The sequence below is a fragment of the Phyllostomus hastatus genome, unplaced genomic scaffold (genome assembly GCF_019186645.2).
Source record: "Phyllostomus hastatus isolate PE091 unplaced genomic scaffold, TTU_PhHast_1.1 phas_scaffold_760, whole genome shotgun sequence".
NCBI lineage: Eukaryota > Metazoa > Chordata > Mammalia > Chiroptera > Phyllostomidae > Phyllostomus > Phyllostomus hastatus.
Genome location: NW_025334040.1, coordinates 2,669,352 through 2,691,869, shown reverse-complemented (window position 1 = coordinate 2,691,869; position 22,518 = coordinate 2,669,352). Strand labels below are relative to the sequence as shown.

The 22,518-nt window shown below is 37.7% G+C and overlaps 1 protein-coding gene across 1 annotated transcript in view; it reads left to right on the top strand.

The window, feature by feature from the left end:
- The window catches only part of HORMAD2 (HORMA domain containing 2), an 83,541-nt gene that overhangs the window by 19,073 nt on the left and 41,950 nt on the right, over positions 1–22,518 (top strand). The window contains exons 6-10 of the mRNA XM_045826884.1: positions 2,790–2,810; positions 3,427–3,453; positions 10,813–10,880; positions 14,564–14,715; positions 14,890–15,143. Of these exons, the coding sequence (XP_045682840.1) occupies positions 2,790–2,810; positions 3,427–3,453; positions 10,813–10,880; positions 14,564–14,715; positions 14,890–15,143 (522 nt within the window). The remainder of the gene's footprint in view (positions 1–2,789; positions 2,811–3,426; positions 3,454–10,812; positions 10,881–14,563; positions 14,716–14,889; positions 15,144–22,518) is intronic.

Below are 22,518 nucleotides of genomic sequence, written 5' to 3'. Positions count from 1 at the left end.
CCCAGGGGAGCTTCCAGAAACCCAGACTCAGGGCTAAGTTTGCATCCTCTTGATTAGTCAATACCTGTGCCACATCGGGCTGTTAAATACTGTGTTTTTTTTATTTCATATTTTAACTATCACCTCTATCATAATATAAGTACTATAATACTCATTAGAAAGTGATGCATGCCAAAGGAATGTGTGCAGTGGCAGTATGGAAAAGGAAGGGTTCTATCCAATGAGGGGCAAGAGGGAGATCTTTGGGAGAAAATGACTTTTGAGCATAGAAGGCCCTTAGAATTTGGATGGTTGAGAGGGAGAGAAGGTCATCACCAGCATGCCAAATAGTGCCATTCATTCTTCTTCATCCATTTATTTAGCAGCACTTCCTGGGTGTCCATCATTGAGGGGCAGACAATATAGTTAAGACCTTGAGTTTTGAAATAAAAGTCTTAAGTGAATCCCAGTTTTGCCACTTGTGGATATAAAAACATCCAAATCTGTAGAAAAAATTTATGAGTTTATTTGATACTCCTAAGAATAACAGTTTTTTAAAAATAATATTTTATTGATTATGCTATTACAGTTGTCCCACTCCCCCCCTTCACTCTCCTCCACCCTGTACACCCCCTCCCACCCACATTTCCCCCCCTTTAGATAATGTCCATGTGTCATACTTGTAAGTTCTTTGGATTCTACATTTCCCATACTATTCTTACCCTCCCCCTGTCTATTTTCTACCTACCATCTAGGCTACTTATTCTCTGTACCTTTTCCCCCTCTCTCCCCCTCCCACTCCCCTGTTGATAACCCTCCATGTGATCTCCATTTCTGTGGTTCTGTTCCTGTTCTAGTTGTTTGTTTAATTTGTTTTTATTTTTGTTTAGCAGTTTCTTTTATGCATTTGAGATTAAGGAGGGAGCTAAGGAAGGTTACGTGATGGTGGGAGAAAGCAAAGTAGGGATTGGATTACAGGATAGTTAGTAAGATTATATGCTCTCCTGAGGGTGGTTATTTCAAAGGTGTGTTAACCCTAGATACATAGAAACAATGGACAGGGCTTGCTGAAGGCAAAGATAAACCTTTTCCTAAAAAAGTTCTATGTCTGGAGTATACCTCCCCACCTTGAGCTGCCCAGCTAGGAATTTATAATCAGATCATACTGCAAGGTTAATTTCTGTGGAACCCCTTTTTTCTGTCCACACTCTTAATACCTGTGTGGCCTTGGACAAGTAATCTACCTCTTTGTACCCTAGTTTCTTTACATATAAAATGGGGATAATAGTAGAACTTAGCTCTTAGGTTAAGAATTAAATGAGTTAATCTAAAGCAGTGGTTTTCAAATATTAGCTTGCATCAGAATCACCTGGAAGTCTTTTAAAACATATTGATAAGCTCTACCCCAAAATTTTTGATTTGAGAATTTGCATTTCAGACACATTCCAGGTGATGCTGAAACTGATGGTCTAGGGACCATACTTTGAGAAACACTGATCTAAAACGTTTAGAAGAATTTCTGGCATATAATAAGCACTATGTAAGTGTTCTTTCTTCATCCCTCTCTCCCTTGTCCTTCCCTCCCTCCCTCTCTCCTTTTCTCCCTTTTTCTTCCCTTGCCTATTCTGTGCCTGACAGAAATCTGAGTCTGATCATGTCATTCTTTTGCCTGAAAATCTCCAATGGCTTTTAAAACAAAATTCAGAATCTGTCACATGATCTACAAGGCCAGTACAATAGACTCTCCAGCTGCTTTTTAAAGGTGTCACTCTCACCATGCCCACTGTATTCAAGCCACACAGAATCTAGAACATGACGAGTGCTTTTTACCTTTCTACATATTGTTCCCTTTTGCTGGGAAAATTCTCTTTCTACCCTATACCCTTTACCTGGCAACTCCAATTTATCCTTCAGGTCTCAGCCTAACTATTTACTTCCTCAGGGAGCCTTTCTTCACCCGCCCCCCCACCCCAGATTGTCTCTCTGTTTAATGTTCTCAAACACCCTGTGCTGCTGTTTCTTTATGTATATTAACACAACTGACACCTATCTGTGTGATTTGTTTGTTTAAAAATTTCTTCCTTGCTGATCTGCATGTTCCTGCTCAGGGGCTGTGTTTATTTTTGAATGAATGAACTTTTAATTAAATAGTTAATATAAAATAGAGTTTGCACTGTGTAGTCTTAAAACCAGTGTATGCAGTAACCAAAGTAGCCACACAGTGTCACTAAAGTTTTAGTCCTTTGGTTGAAATAGAGGAATAATTTGTTATGAAACTGTGGTCCTAAAATTTTCTCATTTGTATTCTAGTTTTAAAAAAAATTTATCATAGGCTTTATTATATCTCTATTTGTATATCTATATATTCAAGCAGAGAGACTCTGTTTATAGTAATGTGTATATGTAGGGAGAGCAAGGGTTTTATAGATTTATATCAGACTTAATATTTTTTACTTTATTAGATTAGTTTCAAAAGGCACATTTTTAAAAATACTTGTGTCATATTTAATTATTAGTAATAATAAATTATTTTTATATCCTTTACCTCCCAAACTATGATATAACTTATAGAGAATAAGGATAGTTATTTCCTTTTTCTTATCCCTCCTCTCCCCAACAGAACCCTGGGTGTGTAGTAGGCACACACTTGAATGAAGAATTAGTAATCCTTTTTCTGGTCTTCTGCATATTTTTTTCTACTCAAATCTCTGAAACCTCTCTAAAACAAGATTTTAATTAGCCTTTAATTAAAATAACAATAATATAGGTGCAAGTATATAAAATGTAACAATGTTTTTTTTCTCTTTAAGCTACATGTGGCAGTACTTACAGTAAGTACACATTTAAAGGCCCAGCCTCTACCTCTGCTTCATTGTCTTTTGGCAAGTGAAATATTAAAACGGTACTCTTCTTCTACCCTCTTGAATTTCTTTATCTGTCCTGTGATATTTTAGAATTTTTAAAAATAGAATCTATCAGAAGTTTTAATAAAATATCACAAACTATGTATTTCCTTGGTATATTATAATGCATGGGAAAATATATAGAATATGCTCTCTGCTTCATCTGTTGGCTCTCAGGATTTCATTTTTTTGAGTTACTTTACAGATTGAAGTTTTGTAGACTCTCTTGAAGTTCTAGATACTTCTGTGTATAACATGGTGAATGTAATTAAGAAAAGAAAGAAATTATTTAGAATTTATTTATAGCTCAGTGATCATAAATACCTGGTTATCAATTTCCTTATAGTCAGTGTTTACAGAATACTCTGAAGACTGTGTTTACAAAATGATCTTGTTCCATTTCTAGCTTGAACTATATATCTTAAGATCTCTATCTCAGTACTCAATATAACACAAATTGAATTCTTCACATTGAACATGTATGTTGTGCGGAGTAATCTAATATCTTTCAGATACTAAATGCTGTTTATTTTTCCTTAAATAGCTTTATGCAAATCCCAAAGAACCTGAGGTAAGAACACACATAGAGATGGGCAGTATATGTACATTATATTTAAATATTTTTCCTAAGTTGAAGCCATAGACTTTGTTACTAGACTACCATATGAATAAAATAACTTGTAGTGAGCTCTTTCAGTGTTTTATTGAAAACTTCACCAAATTTTTATTATGAGATTTAAAAAACAACTTAGGAGCATTGAAAAAAAAGCATTGAGCCTATTCTCTAACATGTTAACATTAAGAATCTCTGCTTGTATAAAATCACATTTTATATATTTTAACTGATTGTGAATCTTTTCTGTTTGTGGCCTTTGGGAAGATATGGCATAATTCTAAACTTTTTTTTCCCCAGCTAAATTCTCCCCTTTTGGGCCTTTTCATAGATTTTCAGAGCTTTACCTCTTTGCCTCTTTTTTAAAATTTCTTCCCTCACTTATTGAATTCTACTCATACTCAGGGCCAATTTATGTCCAAATATTTCATGGAAGCCTCTTTGCCTATTCCATTCACATCAATTTCTTTCTTTTCTAAATTCCTTTTTCATCAGGACCCTGCAATTTAACACTCTCAGTTGATTCATGTAGAACACTTTATCTTCCCAACCACATTGTAAATTCTTGAGAACAAGAGTCTATCTTTTTTTCTGTCTCCCAAAGGGAATATTGTATATATCCTTGTGATGTTTCGAATGGAAGCTGTGGCTGTGGCATAGAAATGGAGGGAGAAGACTTCCATTCTTCTTATTCTATTCTTTTTATTTTCTTCCTAGCTTTCTTTTCCCTTTCCTTTGCTTTCAATTTTCCTTCTCTAAGCCAATGGATTTAGCCAAATTAGTCGCATTCAAGACTAAATTAAGAATTTTTAGTCTTTAATATTTTTTCTTGGCAAGATTATAGATAGCTTTTTGAGCAAGGTGGAAGAAAAACTGGTACATACAGATAGTTAACAATTCCTGAATGCCAAACTACCTCTCTTTGTCTTTGTTGCTTGTGTAACATCAGAATGCTTCCCCCCCCCCATAGGTTTAAGGGGAAGTTTCCCAAATGAAACCCTCCTGATAAATTGTTAATAAATTGGTCCCTTCCTCGCTGCAATAAATTATTACATTCTTATGCATGCAAAATCACTCTGAAACCAATGATTTTGAGGTAGTGAAATGTTAAGCAAATTAGGCTAACTGCAGACAAAGCTTACAAAGTGGGAAGAAAGCTATTAAATGAGTTTTGCTACATGCATTTTATATATCTAAATCTATATCTATCTATCTATCTATCGATAGTCCAGAAGGTATCCAACCATGTAATATGAAAAATAGAGACATTTATGGAAGAAGATACAAGATACAAGAAACACTGTACATAGGACAATGACCCTCAGTCTTCTTCAAAGTAGGCACCTTGGGACCTCACACGGTTCTCCCAATTGCCATCAGCTTCCCTGTCATATTTCCCTGTGTCATCAACGGTCTGAAATCTCTTCCCCTTCAAAGGTGATTTTAGTTTTGGGAGAAGCCAGAAGTCGCAGGGCACCAAATCTAGGTAGGCTGTAGGGGGGCTGAGTCTCTTGAGTGATTTAGTGTTTCACCAAAAAACTCTGCAGGAGACATGATGCATTATCAGGTGTGTTGTCATGATGAAGTTCCCAATCACCAGTCACCCATAGCTGTGGCCTACTAAATCATCCCAATAGTTTTTGCGGAGGAATGTTCAAACTTAACACAAAGTTTGATGCAGATTCATTGCTTTACTCACTCAGTCATTTTGAATGTGATGGCCACACAGTACACATGCTTATTCAACATCATCTACCACCCCCACTGACTAGTACAGTGAAGTCATCATTGTTCACACATGCACATTCCAGTCACTCTCCTTGTCTGCCAAGTTACATTGATGTACAAGCTATTTTCATTATATTAACAATGACTGGACTTTTTCTGGACAGATACATATATATATAATAATGAAGTTAAGAAACAAAACCTTATTCCTTATTATATGATAAGTTCTGAGCTATCATTTAGGGCCCTGAAAAAATATTTTGAATACTTATATATTCTTTCCTATTGCAGTGATTATTAACCTCTCTGTTTTCATGGCATACTTTTGAGTAGTAGAAAATTTGGTGGCATGTTTGAGGGCATTTGAAGACTCAAAAGGACCCTGAACAAGTCAGCAATAATTACAGTGTAGTTATGGTATAGCAATGTTCTTAGTGCCTGAAAGTATCCATGGGTTACTCTATTTTATGGTTGCTGTTAACATCAAGTCATTAATAAAATCATTTGCCTCACTGATCTCATTCTTTTATACACTCACAAAACACCATTCTCACATAAGTACAGTGTTTCTTTGGCATTTATCCGATATCGTGCCATGTTTCTTGACCCATATCTGTAGAAGTATATCCTCCCCTAAACAAAACTTCACAAACAATAACAATATTAATATTTACCTGAAGTAAAAATACATTGTACGCATGGATTAAATTTGTAGCATACCCCTGAAGAGTCTGTCACGGTACAATTGGGAACCTATATGTTAAATAAAGTGTTTACCCAGTCCAAGAGCCAACAGGAGTTTCGAGAATTGCATGAAATTGTGGTGCTTCTCCACTTGAAGTTTTGAGATGAACTGACAAAAGTAACTAAAATAGTGAAGACAGTGTAGCTTTTCTATAGAAACACACGACAAAATGTGTGGAGGGCATTAGTAAGAACTGTAAGCCAAAGTATAAATATGTTAAGGAAAGATTTATATAACCCAGTGTATGGTAGGCCCATAAAGAAGTACTGTATATGAATATTGTAGGGATATAGTTCTTACTCTTTCACCCTCTGTACCTTTGTGCCTGTTGGAGGGGGTGCAACACCCACTTTTAATAGACTGCTTCAGGAACTGAACTTTAGATGGTTCCTGTTTCTAGCCACAATACGCTTTTAGAAATTTTGTCTTAAAACTTTTTAAAAGATTTTATTTATTTATTTTTGGAGAAAGGGGAAGGCAGGCAGAAAGAGAGGGGTATGAGAGAGAAACATTCGTTGCCTGCCTCTAGCAGTCCCCTAACTGGGGACCTGTCCTGCAATCCAGGCATGTGCCTTGACCAGGAATTGAGCCAGTGACCTTTTGGTTCACAGGCCAGCACTCAATCCACTGAGCTACACCAGTCAGGGCAGTCTTAAATTTTTTAAAAATCCTGTTGAAATCCTAATTAGGTATAAAGACTATCTTGGCTTACTGTTTCTTCATTCAGCAACTATTAATTGGATTTTCAATGTGCCTAGCACTGTTCAAGATATAAAAACACAGGAGTTAATGGAATAGACATGGTACCTGCTCTAAGGGAGCTTAATTCTAATGAGGGAGTATAAGTAATACACAAGTACGTAAAGATTAGCAAGTGAATTTCAGGTAGTCATAATGCTGTGAGAAAATGAAAGAGGGTAGTATGCTGGGGAGTGCTGAAGTGGTGCATAGAGGAGAAGGGATAGGAGGACGTCCATGGAAGGCCTCCCTCAGAGATCACTGTTTGAGCTGAGACCAAACAGCCGAGGAATCAGCCTCTGCAGGTCTGTGAGAGGCAATGGCATTTGATGGCAGAGTAGCACTGTAGTTAACATTGCAGGTGCTGGAGTCAAATCCCAGCTCTAGCACTTGACTAGCTTCATCTAGGATAACAATACCTATCTCAGGATGTTGCTACATAAGAATGAAGAGATGTAAAGAATTTAGAGCAGTGCCCAAACATTATCATTATCGTCAGCTGAAGACAGCATGTTCCAGAGTACTGCTGTGCAAAGGTCCTAAGGCAGGAAGACCCTTGTGTGTTTGTAGACCAGGAGGCTGTCCTGAGCCTGGAACTTAGGTTAGTGGGAGGGGAAGAGGCAGGGGATAGGATCAGAGAGGTAGGCAGGAGGGGATGAATGAGTAAGGCCTTGTGGACCAAGATCAGTTCTGGTTTTATTCTAAGGGCAGTGGGAAACCATTGGGAGTTTTAAGCAAAAAAGTAATCTTGTCTGATTTGTATTTTCAAAAACTCTTTTGGTCTTTAGAACAAAGAATGAATTATAGGAGGAGTAGTTTGGAAACAAGCAGATCAAATAGAGAGAGGTGGTGGTGGTGTGGATAGGGCAATAGCAGTGAGGATAAGAGAATCAGATAGACTTGGGATATGTTGTGAAGATAGATCCAAAAAGTTCTATTTTTTGCCAATGGATTGGAATGTGGTGGGAGATGGAAAGGCTGTATATGTTACCATTGCTTTGGTCTGTATAGATGTATTCAGTGTGATTAATAGAAGCCATTGATAAGTAGTTTAAAGGGTCATTTTTATTAGGCAACACACTAATCTAAAAAGCAGAACATTTTATGAGGTGTTAAGAGACTAGCGCCTGCTGTAAATATACCTTCCTTGATCAATCAGTCAGATTGAAGTTATTAAGGATTAGCTCTCATGTAAAACAATTACAAACATAATTTTTTTTATGTCCTCATCCAGGGACATGCTTATTTGCTTATTGATTTTAGAGACAGGGGAAGGGAAGAGAGAGAGAGGGACAGAAACATTGGTGTGAGAGAGAAACATCAACTGGTGAACCTGCAGCATAGGCATGTGCCCTGCATGGGAATCGAACTCACAACCTTTTGGTATGGGATGATGGTCCAACCAACTGAGCCACACCAGGCAGGGCCAAACAAATCTTTTATTAGCCCTGGCTGGCATAGCTCAGTGGATTGAGCGCAGGCTGCAAACCAAAGAGTCACAGGTTCGATTCCCAGTCAGGGCACATGCCTGGGTTGCAGGCCAGGTCCACAGTGGGGGCCACGTGAGAGGCAACCACACATTGATGTTTCTCTCTCTCTCTTCCTCCCTCACTTCCCCTCTATAAAAATAAATAAGTAAAATATTTTTTAAAAATCTTTTATTGTTTCAGGGACCAAATAATAAACTGTTAAAATTATCAATTACTAAAGGATCTAATTTTGATACAATTTAAAAAATAAGAGATAGCTCTGAGCATCAAAGCTAGTGTTGGCTGGGAAACATGGGCAGCCGGGAAGAATAGACATTGTTTGTTTGGCAGAGAAATTACACCCACCGTCAGCAGAGAGAGGATGCTGGTAACTAGCATGTCCGAAGTGAAGGTGTTTCTGTAGGCACCTCTAGTCTCACATGCCTCTCCTGTTGTACAGTGGTTCCTCAGTATCCTCTGGGGATTGGTTCCAGGACCCCCGTGAGTACCAAAATCTGCAGATGCTCAAGTTCTTCATATAAAGTGGTGTGGTGTTTGCATATAACCTATGCACACTCTCCTGTAAACTTTAAATCATTTATAGATGACATGGTGCCTAATACAGTGTAAGTGCTATGTAAATAATTGTTATACTGTATTGTTTACAGAATAATGGCAAGAAAAATGTCTGTACATATTCAGTACAGATGCAGCCATTGTAGTCCTGATTACATAGTGCATGTCAGCAACGATATCGTGTATTTTGTCGAAATATTTTTGAGCCATGGTTTGCTGAATCTGCAGATGTGGAGCCCACAGATAAAGAGGGTTGACTATCCTTACAAAAGAGCCTTCTGAACTTGGTTTGATTTCTCAGGTAGACCATCTTGCTAGGAAAATATTTTTTCTCTATTAAAATTAACTCCATTACAAATCAGTCTTTTTTGAATTCAAGCAGATAAGCTAATTTCCCTAGGACCTGGTCACTTGTGGTTAATGGGATACCAAATCTTCTAACAGAGAAAAGTAACAAAAACACTGAGACTTTTTCTGATCATTCTAATACCTTCATTCCCACATTGTCAAGGCAGAAATAATGAAACAGATGAATGAAGGGTATTTTTTGTGTTCTGACATAAACTCACACCTTTTGCCTGTCTTTAACACCTTCTCCAGCTCTGTGGACATACTATAGTGTATTTGGGTCAAACGTTTGCTTCAACTGTTAAGACGATTGTTTTATTTTAAATGGAGTACATCTCTCCTGAGGAAATTTGCTCTTCTTTATTTCTAGCTTTTTTAATAGTGAGGAAAGCATAGAGTGATAGTACCTAGTTTTTAGTGCAGGTCCAAAAAAAAAAAAACAACTAAAACAAAAAACCAAGACCTGACAGCATAGACTCTAGTTCCTTTTCTAATTTTTCCAGTTTTCCTATTGTCATTTTAGTCTTCCCTGAATTACTGCAGTAGCTTCTTAATTGCTCTCATGGTTTTCACTTCTTCCCCTCCGCACTATTAAAATACCCAGGGTGATCTTTAAAAATGCAAATCCCTCCCATGTTTAAAACCCTTCAGTGGACTCTGGTATACTTAGAATAAAATCTAAACCCTTTCCTGTGGCCAACAAGGCTCGGAAACTTCCTCTGCAACCTCATCTCCTGCACTCTCCCCTTTGCTCACTCATTGCCAGTCACTCAGCCTCCTCTCTGAACCTGGAAGAGACTTTCTTTCCTGGTTTAGAGCCTTTGTATTGCTGTAACCTCTGCCTGTGACACCCTGTCTCCCCCAGGTGTGCACATGACCAACCCCGCTTGTCACTGAGGCTCGGGTCAAACATGACCTCTTTAGCAAGGCCTTTCTTGGGCCTTCCAAACCAAATGAGCACCTCTCCCCTTCTGTACTCTGTGCACAGCTTCGTAAGGTTCACAGCACTTATTACTACCTGAAATTATTTTATTTGTTTACCTAGTTATTGACTGTCTCTCCCACAAGGCTGTATATTCCACAAAAACAAGGACCGTTCTGTCATGTTCACCACTGTGACTTTAGTGCCTGAGACAAAGTTCAGCAAATACCTGTTACAGGAATGATTTCTCAGCCTGTTCTACTCTCATTTTACCTATGCTGGGCCATATACTTGACTCTGTGCCTTAGTTTTCCCAGCTTTAGAATGGTAGCAATAGCACTTGCCATCTAGCTCATTTTTAGCATGGAAGAGAAAAATTGTTCTCTCTGTATCTGCAAATATTACTCCTGAATAATGTAATGCTGTGAAATAAACAGGTAAGTAGGAAGTATAGTAGATATGCAATGAAAATGTTTCTTATCTATTATCAGAGAAGATTCTGGATTCCTTTTTAATATATTTTTAATTTTTCAATTATAGTTTACGTTCAATATTATTTTGTATTAGTTTCAGGTATACAGCATAGTGGTTAGACAATCATATACTTTACAAAGTGTTCCCCCCAATATTTCCAGTACCCACTTGGCACCATACATAGTTATTACAGTATTATTGACTATATTTCATATGTTGTACTTTATATTCTCATGGCTATTTTGTAACTACTAATCTGTACTTCTCAAAGGATTTCTTTTTTAAAGTAGTTTCTCTATTTCTTTTGATGTTTCTAGAAAGTGACTGAGATATACCAGTTCAAATTCAAATACACAAATGAAGGAGCCACTATGGATTTTGACAGGTAAATCTAATTGTTTAATGAACATGAGAAATATATATGATTGAACATAAGCCTTTTGAGGCCAAAGATAGGCCTTATACTTCCTTTGTAACTTTCCCAACAATCCTACAAAAAAAACCCCCACAACACTGTTAAAAAAGGGATTGTGATAATTGTTTAAATTTCTCGTGGGACTAGGGTCTTCCTTTGCTTCTTTCCTCTTTTTCTCATAGGTATGTTAGTAGGGTTTAAAGGGAGTTATTTTTAGTGGTTAAGAGTTCAAATTCCTAAGGCAGAAAGATCCAGCTTGGAACCCCAATTCTGACTATAACTGGTTATATAACATTGGACAAATTACTCAACTTCCCTAAATATTAGTATTCTCATCTCCACAGTGGAGTTAATAGTATCTATTTCTGCCCTGGCTGGTGTAGCTCAGTGGATTGAGTGCTGGCTGCAAACCAAAGGGTTGCCAGTTCAGTTCCCAGTCAGGGCACATGCCTGGGTTGCAGGCCAGGTCCCCAATATGGGGCACATGAGAGGGAACCACACATTGATATTCCTCTCCCTCTCTTGCTCCTTCTTTTCCCCTCTCTCTAAAAATAAATAAATAAAATTTTAAAAAATTATATCTACTTCTTATGGTTGTGATTATTAAGTTATAATGCAAAAATAATGCTTTGCTCATGCCTGGCACTTAATAAATATACAGTAAACGGTGCCTAGTGGTGGTGATATTGGTAATGGTCCTTGAAGGCAATGGTGGTTGGTAAACAACACAGCAGTAGAGATTATATTAATGAGGCTGTCTACATAGCATTGATTGAAGAACTCTGTAGGCTCTATCTATTCACTTAACGAAAATTTCTCCATTGCTATGCCAAGATATAGATCCTCTCTGCCCTCAGTATAGCCAGACTGAACTCAGGATAGATGAAACCCCTGCAACATTTGCTTATAGATATAATCATTCTCATCTGCTTACCTCAGTATGTCATACAGATATAATTTTCTATGTGTGTCCCAGTATGGCAATGACTGGAAAGCATTGCACTTTTCTATTAAGTCTAAAATTCCAAGGTTTAGATATACTAGTGGGTTAAATAGCAAAGACAGGACATTTGCTTCAGAAGGACCTTAGTGCAGATGGAGATGTTCTATTGAAGAACAACATTCATTTTCCTTCCAGGGGCTTTTGGGTTCAGATAGAGCTAAATATTCCTGATGAGGTAGAATAGAAGTGGAGGGTGTGGATGATGGTGAAAAGTGCTGGGTAATAGAGGACTCCATGTCAGGGGGATGAGTTTCCCTGAAAGGAATGTCTCTCTGATGAGAAATGTGGCCTAATTCTCTATTTTCCATACTATTAGCTCTGTTTTATCATTTACTTCAAGTTTGAGGATTTCTCTCCAAGATTTACTTCCTTAATTATTTTTTTCATTTGTAAAACTTACAAAAGGCACTAGGATGTAAAGAGGAAGTTCTAGGAATGAGAACTAAATATTAACCATCATTAGCTAACATTTGTGTAGCACTTTACAGATTATTCAGCACTTTTAATACATATTCTCTTCCATAAAACAGTTGCCCTATATTCTCTAAAATTCAAATGCAAATACTACTGACAATGAGAGCAATCTCTCTTGTTACGAAGGCATATATGTCAAGAGGTGAGCAGTAAAACAAATGTCCAAATCTTTCAGCTACTAAGAAGGAGAGAAGGCAATACACATTACTCATTTCCTAGAAACTGAAGGTCTACACTTGTTTAAATGATCATCATATAAAATTACCGTATCACCTCTTCCATGGTAAAGATAATTTCCCTTTTTTTTTAAAGATTTTATTTATTTATCTTTTAGAGAGGGAAGGGGGGAGAAAGAGAGAGACAGAAACATCAATGTGTGGTTGCTGGGGGCCATGGCCTGCAACTCAGGCATGTGCCCTGACTGGGAATCGAACCTGCGACACTTTGGTTCGCAGCCTGTGCTCAATCCACTGAGCTACACCAGCCAGGGATAATTTCCCTTTTAAAAAAGTGCAAGGGAGTCTTGAATATGATTCTTTTGCACTCATATTCAAGTTGAATTGCCAATCTGAATATGATTTTACATAAATATAATGTATACTGAAGGATAGCCCATGGGATCATGGGCTACATGGCTGTGTCTGGTTACCTGTTTGAAATTGGTTAAATCCTGGTAGACAAAACTTGAGGTGGTTCAAAACTGAAATAGGGACAAATGTATTTACTTAATTATGTTTGTTTTATGGATTCACACTGCCTCCAGTAGTTCAGTGATTTAGGATTATTTTTCAGTATTGAGTGCTTACTATGTGAAAGGCATTGTGCAAATATATTATAATTATACCTTTTTCTGGAAACTACTCAAATGTGAGACTAATTGGAGAAGAAAATTTTGGAGAAAAAGAAAGAATGTTTAGAGTTGGAAGGTAATTTAGTCCAAATTATTCATTCATTTCTTAATTCAACATGTTTATTGTATACTTATGTTGCTGGGCACCAAACTTAGTTGTAGAGATGCAAAGTATAGCTATTCATAGTCTAGAGGAGGACATACAAACAGTTATAAACAAGGGTGAGGTATAGGGTCATTGGGGAAGACATTCTTGACGAGGTGACACATGAGCTGCACGTGAAAGGATGAATTTGGGAGAGTCAGGAAGAGAAGTGGGAAAAGTACAATAAAGCAAAGTGCAAATGCACATGGATTAGAAGTAACTGGGTAGCAAGTGCAAATGAAGGTGCAGGTAAGGGCATGGCTGGTCATGAAAAGCATTGTACACACACCATTCTCAAATTTGATTGAAATTCTCAATCAAAAGTGATGCACTTTTGAGTACTTGAAATTCTCAAAAGTGATGGATGTAATAGAAGAATTTTAAGCAAGAGAGTGACACGAGCAGATTTTCCTGTTAGGAGTATTATTTCAGCAGTGATGTGGAGAATGTTTTTCCATGTGGACAAGAGTAGTCATTGTCATAACCCATGTATGAGTAAAGAGGGAAAACTTCTGAGAGATACCCAGATGATAGAAAGGCTCAGAGCTGATGATTGATTTTACACTTGAAGGGGTTTAGAAATGTGTTGTAAGCTTATCTTACAAATGAGCTAACTCACCTAGAGTGTCTAAGTGACTTGATCAAGGTCATTCAGCTGGTTAGCAGAGCCAATATTAAATGTCAAGTCCCCTAATTCTAAATCCATTGTTCTCACCATTACAGTATATGGCTACTTGTAAATCAGATTTTAAAAAATAAGGTCCTATTGAAAATACCTCAAGGGAACTTGCTATATAAGAAGTCCTTTGTGTATACATTGCAAAAAGTATAATCTCAAATTTACATTCTAAAAATAGTCTCAAGAGTGTCCTGATGTTTAATTTATATTTATTTGATCACATAATAAAAAGTTTTGGCCCTGACCAGTGTGGCTTGGTTGGGCATCATCCTGCAAAGTGAAAGGTCACTGGTTTGATTCCTGGTAAGGGCACATGCCTAGGTTGTGGGTTTGGTCCCCAGTCTGGGTGTGTGAAAGAGGCAAATGATCGATGTTTCTTTCTCACATCGATGTTTCTCTTTATCTCTCTCTCCCTTACCCCCTCTAAATATATATATACATATATATATTCTTCAGTATTGTATATGATTGAAAAATATGCTGTTTTTCTATGTGATTATAGCAGTAATACAAGCTTTGAAAGTGGGACAAAGAGTGAAGATATTAAGAAAGCCAGTACTCTGCTGATCCGTAAATTGTATATGCTAATGCAGAACCTTGGTCCCCTTCCTAATGATGTTATACTTACTATGAAACTCCACTACTATAATGCAGGTAGGTAGAGACCTCTAGTCAAATTCCTTCTTAAGTGTTGAAGTAATATTTTATGTAAATAGAAGGATTTTGTAAGCATCAGAAAAAGATGTCTGTTTCTACACATGAAAGATTAATCTGATTTGTTCTGTTGAAACTCAGTTTTCTTGGTTTTCTGCCCTTTTTATTTTACAGTGACCCCACATGATTACCAGCCCCCTGGTTTTAAAGAAGGGGTAAACTCACACTTACTGCTGTTTGAGGGGGAGCCTATAAACCTGCAAGTGGGAATGGTGTCAACTGGCTTTCATAGCATGAAAGTAAAAGTCACAACTGAGGCTACCAGAGTGTCCGATTTGGAGAACAATCTCTTTCAGGAGGATAGCACTACCGAGATTGCCCATCAGGGTCTAGACTGCGATGAGGAAGAAGAGGAATGCAACAATCACGTAAGGCAAAGCTTTAGTGAGCCTCTGTTGCTTCAGTTAAATACAGTGACATTTCTCAGTTACTGTGAGCCTCCGTTGCTTCAGATAAACACAGTGACATTTCTCAGTTACTGTGCAGGTCTTACTGCAGGAACAGGGTCTAACAGAGTGTGCTAGGTATCAAAATTGACGGAAACTATCCCCAACCTTAAGGAGTATTTTTCCTGAAAGAAGACTGTCTTTGTTAGATAAAATTGGCCGTGAGAAGAAAAAGACTTTCTAATATACGTCTTTTAGAAAAGATACCCATGAACTTAGAAAATTTTGGATTTTATTTCTTTAATTTATAATTAATAAACATATTCAAAAAGAATCTTGAGGCTTTGCTAGAAGTAAATGATAGAGATTTATTCAAGGGTCTTAGAATTTGTAAACTAAAAATACAGTTAGGCAAAAACCTAGGAATGTTCCAAAGAGAAGGAAAAGTCGTTATGACAAAAAGTACTTCCTGAGAATTATCAGTCCTTCATTCTTAGCCCTAGGACTGATCCAGGATAGTTATCAGTCAGATGATGGGAAGTTAGGACATTAGATGCCACATGGTCCAGAAAGATGAGCGTGAGAAGGTCTGGTAACATCCCAGTGGTCTAGGTATGGATGTCAAGTGGATATATATGTGAGTCCTTTTTTAAAAAATTGTATTTATTTATTTTAGACAGAGTGAAAGAGAGGGAGAGAAACATCAATGTGTGGTTGCCTCTTGTGTGCCGCCCACTGGGGGCCTGGTCCACAACCTGGGCGTGTGCCCTGACTAGGAATTGAACTGGTGACCCTTTGGTTTGCAGGCTGGCACTCAATGCACTGAGCCACTCCAGCCAGGGCTGTATTTGTGAGTCCTTTAAGGGGCAATCAGGTGGTCTGGATAAATGAGTCCTCCAGGGGGTAATTAGAGTGTTACCTGGAGGTCCAGATGTATATCCAGGTGTTGACACAGGACTGTAAAGTTGATGAAGTTGATGTATAGAAATATATACATTTACTCAGGACTGGAAGGTTAAAAAAATTTAAGTTTCCAGGGTAGTTATAACAAGAAGTGTCTTTCCTCATGCCTCACCTTTCATAATGTTAATAATTTTAGCAGTTTGGTTAAAATGACTCCATTTTACATATTCCCTGTCTTCACTCTTTCCTCAGTATTTTGAGATTTAAAAAATTTTCTAGGTGTTTATTTATATTAACTGGAAGTATAAATAAGTTATTGATTACTGGAGTAATTGGGTGGGAGAGGGTTGGGCAAGACAAAAATTATGGATAAACAGAAGTCAGAGTGAAAACAAAATGAGAGTCAACTCTTGGTCACATGGATAGAGACAAGCTTTGGGTCTAGGTTTCTACAGAAAGCCAGGGGACTAGGGAGAAGCCACTGGAACCAAATAGGCAGGGCTCTGAGCCCTTTACCTTCCCATTCCTTTGGGAGAGGCTTGGAGTTGTGTACTTGCTAGGGCCTCACTGTGTTCTAGGTAAATCCACACTCCATTGTCTGGATAATAAAGTTTACTGGATCCCAACATTGTATTAAAATGGTTCTGAGATAGACATAAAGAATTTTCAGATGCATAGTAGAAAGAGAGGCTATAAAATCTTTTTAAGGGCTATTTTAAGATTAGAATGCTAATTTGCTTAAGATTGTTTTGAGTCCTTGAGATCATTTTAAAGATAGATGTCTATAGTAGGTATAACCTTTGAAGGTTCCTGCTGGTTCTTTAACTCTGTATTATGTTTATTACATTAAAAAAGTCTTAATTTAATTAATATAAATAATCAAACAGGATTTTTTTCATTTTTAGTAAGTATTTTCACAATGTCACACATGATAATGGCTTTAAATTTGGGTGTAACTTTCTTCTGATTCTACTCAAGGAAGATATAGCTAACTAACATAAATTGGCTTAAAAAATAAAGGTTAAAAATATAAAGGTTAAGAAGAGAATGAGCATGTATCATACAGATTTTCATCTTTTAAAATTGAGAATTTTTTACCAACTGAAATGAAAACTGGGCAACTTGAGAATGAATAATTCAATTGATAAATAAGACGTGTGATGACACTTTCTAAGCATACATTTAGTAGGGACTATATACAGTTGATCTTTGAACAACATGGGTTTGAACTGTGCTGGTTTACCTATGTGCAGATTTTTTCTTTTCAGTAAATGCCCGTACTGTTTTTGGTCCACTCTTGGCAGTCTATGGATGCAGAGAGCCAATCTTATGTATTAATCTATACCATTTTATACAGGGAATTTAAACATCTGTGGATTTTGGTATATATGGGGAGGGGGGTCCTGGAATGAATCTCCCACAGATACTGAGGGACAACTTAAGTTTCAGGTGAGTTAAAAAAGAACTCATGTGAGTGCGGACTGGGAACCTAAGTGTCCCAGGTTCGATTCCCAGCCAGGGTACATTCCTGGGTTGCAGGCCATAACCCCCAGCAACCGCACATTGATGTTTCTCTTTCTCTCTCTCTCTCTATCTCCCTCCCTTCCCTCTCTAAAAATAAATAAATAAAATCTTAAAAAAAAAATTAAAAAAAAAAGAACTCATGGACACGGACAACAGTGTGGTAACTGCAGTGTGTGTGTGGGGGGTGGGGTGCAGTAAAAGGTGACTAAATGGTAATGGAAAAAATACAATTAAAAAGTAAGTTTTGGGTGAGTTAAAAGTTATACTCAGATTTTCAGTCGTTCCAGGGTTGGCACCCTTGACCCCCACACTGTTCAAGGGTCAACTATATACAAAGATCGGAAATTTGTGGTAAACTGTTAATTCAAGTTCCTCTCTCAGCTCTCCAATCACATGAGAAAATAAGTTAGTAAGTCTAGTGAAGCTTTCTGACATTTTCCCACTAAGAATTCTGTTGTTCCTTCATGGAATACACATACATATACATGTTCTATGTACAACCATTTGTTCCTTTAAAAATTATTTTGAAATATATCATGCATATGGCAGAGTATATAGAAACAGTATGTACAGTTTAAAGAATAATGAGAACATCCATATACCTTCCATTCAGGCTGAGAAGTATCTGTCATTGTCACTACCTTAGAAGCCACTATATGACCTTTCTTTATGGCACCCCCTCCTTCTCCTCCAAAGGTAACACTCTACTAAATTCTATGATGACTCTTCCCTTAATCTCCTTTATGGTTTTATCACCTGTGATTATATCTGCTTGTCTAAAATTTTCATACAAATGTAATCATACTTTAGGTGTTCTCTGAGTTGCTTGACCATCAAAAATGAAATTTGTCCATTTGTGTGTAGTGGTTCATTCATTTTCACTGCTGTAGAATATTCTATCTAGTCATAATATATATTCTTTTTTTAAAATTGTTATAAACATTCATGTACACACCTCATGGTACACACGTGCAAGAGTATCTCCAGGGAATATACTGAAGAGTCATAGGACTTGTGCATTTTCAACTTTATTAAGTAATGCAAAACTGTTTCCCAAAGTTAGTATCAATTGATACTCCACCAACAGTGGAGGAGAACGCCCTACATTCTTGTCAATACTTAAAGTTATCAGAGTTCATTTTTCTACCTATCTACTGGGTATAAAATAATAGTATCACATAGTTTTGACTTGCATTTCTTTGATAATTACTGAGTTTGAGCATATTTTCAATGTGTATTGGCCATTCTGATTTTCCTTTATATAGAAAAACTCTTCAAGTCTTTCATGCATCTTTCTGTTGGATTATTTATCTTTTCCTTATTGGCTTTTAAACATACATTCTGCATAATAATTCTTTTTGTGACTTAAAATAACACGAATGTATTGTTTTATAGTTCTATAGGTCTGAAGTTTGACATGGTCTCACCAGGCTAAAATCAATATTCTGGCAGGCTGTGGCTTTTTTTGGAGGTTGTAAGGGAGAATCCATTTCTTGCTCACTTGGGTTGATTGACAGAATTTAGCTCCTTGCAGTTGTAGACCAAATTCCGTTTTCTTGCTGGCTATAAACTGCCAATGATTCCCAGCATCTAGCAGGGGTATCCAGCCTGTGGCCCATGGGCCACATGCAGCTCAGGATGGCTGTGAATGCAGCCCAACACAAAATCGTAAATTTACTTAAAACATATGAGATATTTTGTAATTACATGTCATAATGTATTTAATGTGTGGCCCAAGACAACTTTTCTTCCAGTGTGACCCAGAGACGCCAAAAGATCGGACACTCCTGGTAGAGGCTGCTGCTTTCCCCAGCTCATGGTCTCCTTCCTCCATTTTCAAAGCCATCAGTGGTGTGTTGAATCCTTCTCACTACCCACATCTCTCTGACATGCATAATTACTCTTTTTTACTTATTCATGTCATTACTTTTTTTTCAAGTTTGTGGCTCATCTTTCAATTTTAAGATGTCTTTTGGTAAAGAGTTCTTAATTTTATTTTTTTCAGAAATAAAAAACATTTAGCTTTATTATTTTTTAAAATATATTTTATTGATTATGTTATTACAGTTGTCCTATTACCCCCTTTCATTCCCCTCCACCCTGTACCTCCTTTCCCACCCACATTCCCCCCTTTAGTTCATGTCCATGTGTCATAAGTTCTTTAGCTTCTACATTTCCCATACTGTTCTTGCCCTCCCCCTGTCTATTTTCTACCTACCATCTATGCTACTTATTCTGAGTACTTTTTCCCCCTCTCTCCTCCTCCCACTCCCCTGTTGATAACCCTCCATGTGATCTCCATTTCTGTGGTTCCATTCCTGTTCTAGTTGTTTGCTTAGTTTCTTTTTGTTTTTGTTTTAGGTGTGGTTGTTAATAATTGTGAGTTTGCTGTCATTTTACTATACATGTTTTTTATGTTGTTTTTCTTAGATAAGTCCCTTTAACATTTCATAAAATAAGGGCTTGATGATGATGAATTCCTTTAACTTGACCTTATCTGACAAGCACTTTATCTGCCCTTCCATTCTAAATGAAAGCTCTGCTGGATAGAGCAATCTGGGATGTAGGTCCTTGCCTTTTATGACTTGGAATATTTCTTTCTAGCCCCTTCTTGCCTGTAAGGTCTCTTTTGAGAAATCAGCTGACAGTCTGACGGGAACTCCTTTATAGGTTACTGTCTCCTTATCTCTTGCTGCTTCTAGGATTCTCTCCTTCATTTTTACCTTGGCTAATGTAATTATGATGTGCTTTGGTGTGTTCCTTCTTGGGTCCAACTTCTTTGGGACTCGCTGAGCTTCCTGGACTTCCTGGAAGTCTATTCCTTTTGCCAGAATGGGGAAGTTCTCCTTTAATATTTCTTCAGATAAGTTTTCCACTTGTTGCTCTTCCTCTTCTCCTTCTGGTACCCTTATAATTCGGATATTGGAATGTTTAAAGATGTCCTGGGGGTTCCTAAGCCTCTCATCATTTTTTTGAATTCTTATTTCTTCATTCTTTTCTGATTGTATTTTGTTTCCTTCCTTCTGGTCCACTCCATTGATGTGAGACCCAGCTTTCTTCCCATCACTATTGGTTCCTTGTGCATTTTTCTTCATTTCACTTATTATAGCCTTCATTTTTCATCTAATTTGCGACCAAAGGCAATTAATTCCGTGAGCATCCTGATCACCAGTGTTTTGAACTGTGCATCTGATAGGTTGGCTATCTCTTAGTCGCTTAAAAGTACTGGTTGTGGAGTTTTCATTTGTTCTTCTGTTTGAGGCATCTTTTTTTTCCCCTTTGGTCTGGTTGCACCTGTTAATGTATGAGGGGTGGAGCCTTAGGTATTCACCAGGGTGGGGCAACCCCAGTTGCTGGGTTGTGACACTGTGTGTGGGGGAGGGGTCCAAGAGGGAACAATGGCGCTTGCTCCACTCTCCATCGGACTTAAGTCCCTTCTGCCATTTCTCCTGAGCAAACTGGGCCCCTCTGGTGCCAAATCCCATGTGGGTGGGCTTGTGCACGCCATGGGACTTTCCAATGACCTCTCCTGTAAGGCTGGGAGTCTCTCCCTGCGCCTCAAACCCCACAGGAGTTTTCAATCAGTGCCCCAAGGCTCTATTTCCCAGCGCTGGGATCCTGGGTCTCTCACAGTGCCTTGCTTCACAATCGCCGCCTCACTGGGTCTGCTGGTTGCCACCCCTCGGCCAGCTGCCGCTTGTGCACCCAGGGTCCGCCCACTGTGGTCTTGCGCGCCCTGGATGCCTTATGCCCCTATCCCAACAGTCTGCTCTGTGACTGGCACCTGGCTGCTTGACACCACCCCTCCTACTGGTCTGGATGAATGTGTCTATTTTAACTCCTTGGTTGTCCGACTTCCCTGCAGTTCAACTTTCCGTTAATTCTGATTGTTATTCTGTTTCTAAATTGTTGTTGTCCCTATCTTGGTTGTGCAAGGAGGCACAGTGTGTCTACCTATGCCTCCATCTTGGCCGGAAATCAAGAGTTCTTAATTTTAATGTAGTCAAATCTTTTCCTGTAATATGAACTTTTGAATATTATTAAGAAATCCTTCTTTACCTGAGGTCATTTATAATATTCCCCTATATTTTATTCTAAACATTTTTTTATTTTTACATTTAGGTTTTTATTCCACCTGGAGTTTATTTTCATTTGTGGTATGAGGTAGACCAGACCCCTTAACACTTTTTAATTCAAGTATAATATATATGCAGAAAAATACATCATAATGATACAACTCAATAAATATTTACAGAATGAACACCAGGGCTGATGTGATGGTGAGGCAAACAAGGTGAGAGTGAGTTCCTCTTTAAATTTTGCTTCCTAGGTATCTTGTTTGCCTCACCCTTGCCACAGCCCTGCGGGGTAAACATGTTAAATCAACACCTAGATTAAGAAACAAAATACTACCAGTCCCCCCCCACACCCACAGAAAACCCAGTCTTACTTTATAGTGACTGTTCCACTCAACAAAAATCTTTCTATTCTGATTTCTATTTGCATATGTTAGTTTTTCTTTTTTCTGTTTTACAGATGTAGAATCACAGAGTATGAGCCATTTTTTTCACTGAACATTTTGTTGTGCTCTTTCTCCATAGTTGTGTATATTGTTGTAGGCCATTCTCACCACCCATCTAGTCTCTATGGGTAATTTCCTATTTTTGACTCGTATGAATAGTATTTCTCTGAACATACTGAACATGTTTTTTAGTGAAATATGTACACATTTCTGGTAGGAATAGAATTGCTTAGGAGTAGAATTTCTGGGTCAAAGGATATGTGTACATTTAGCTTTTAATAGATACTACAAAACAATTTCCAATGCGGTTGTGCCAATTCACACTTCCATCAGCAATATATGAGAGTTGTGGTTGCTCCACATCCTCACCAACGTTTGGCATTTTCCATCTTTTTAATTTTAGCCATT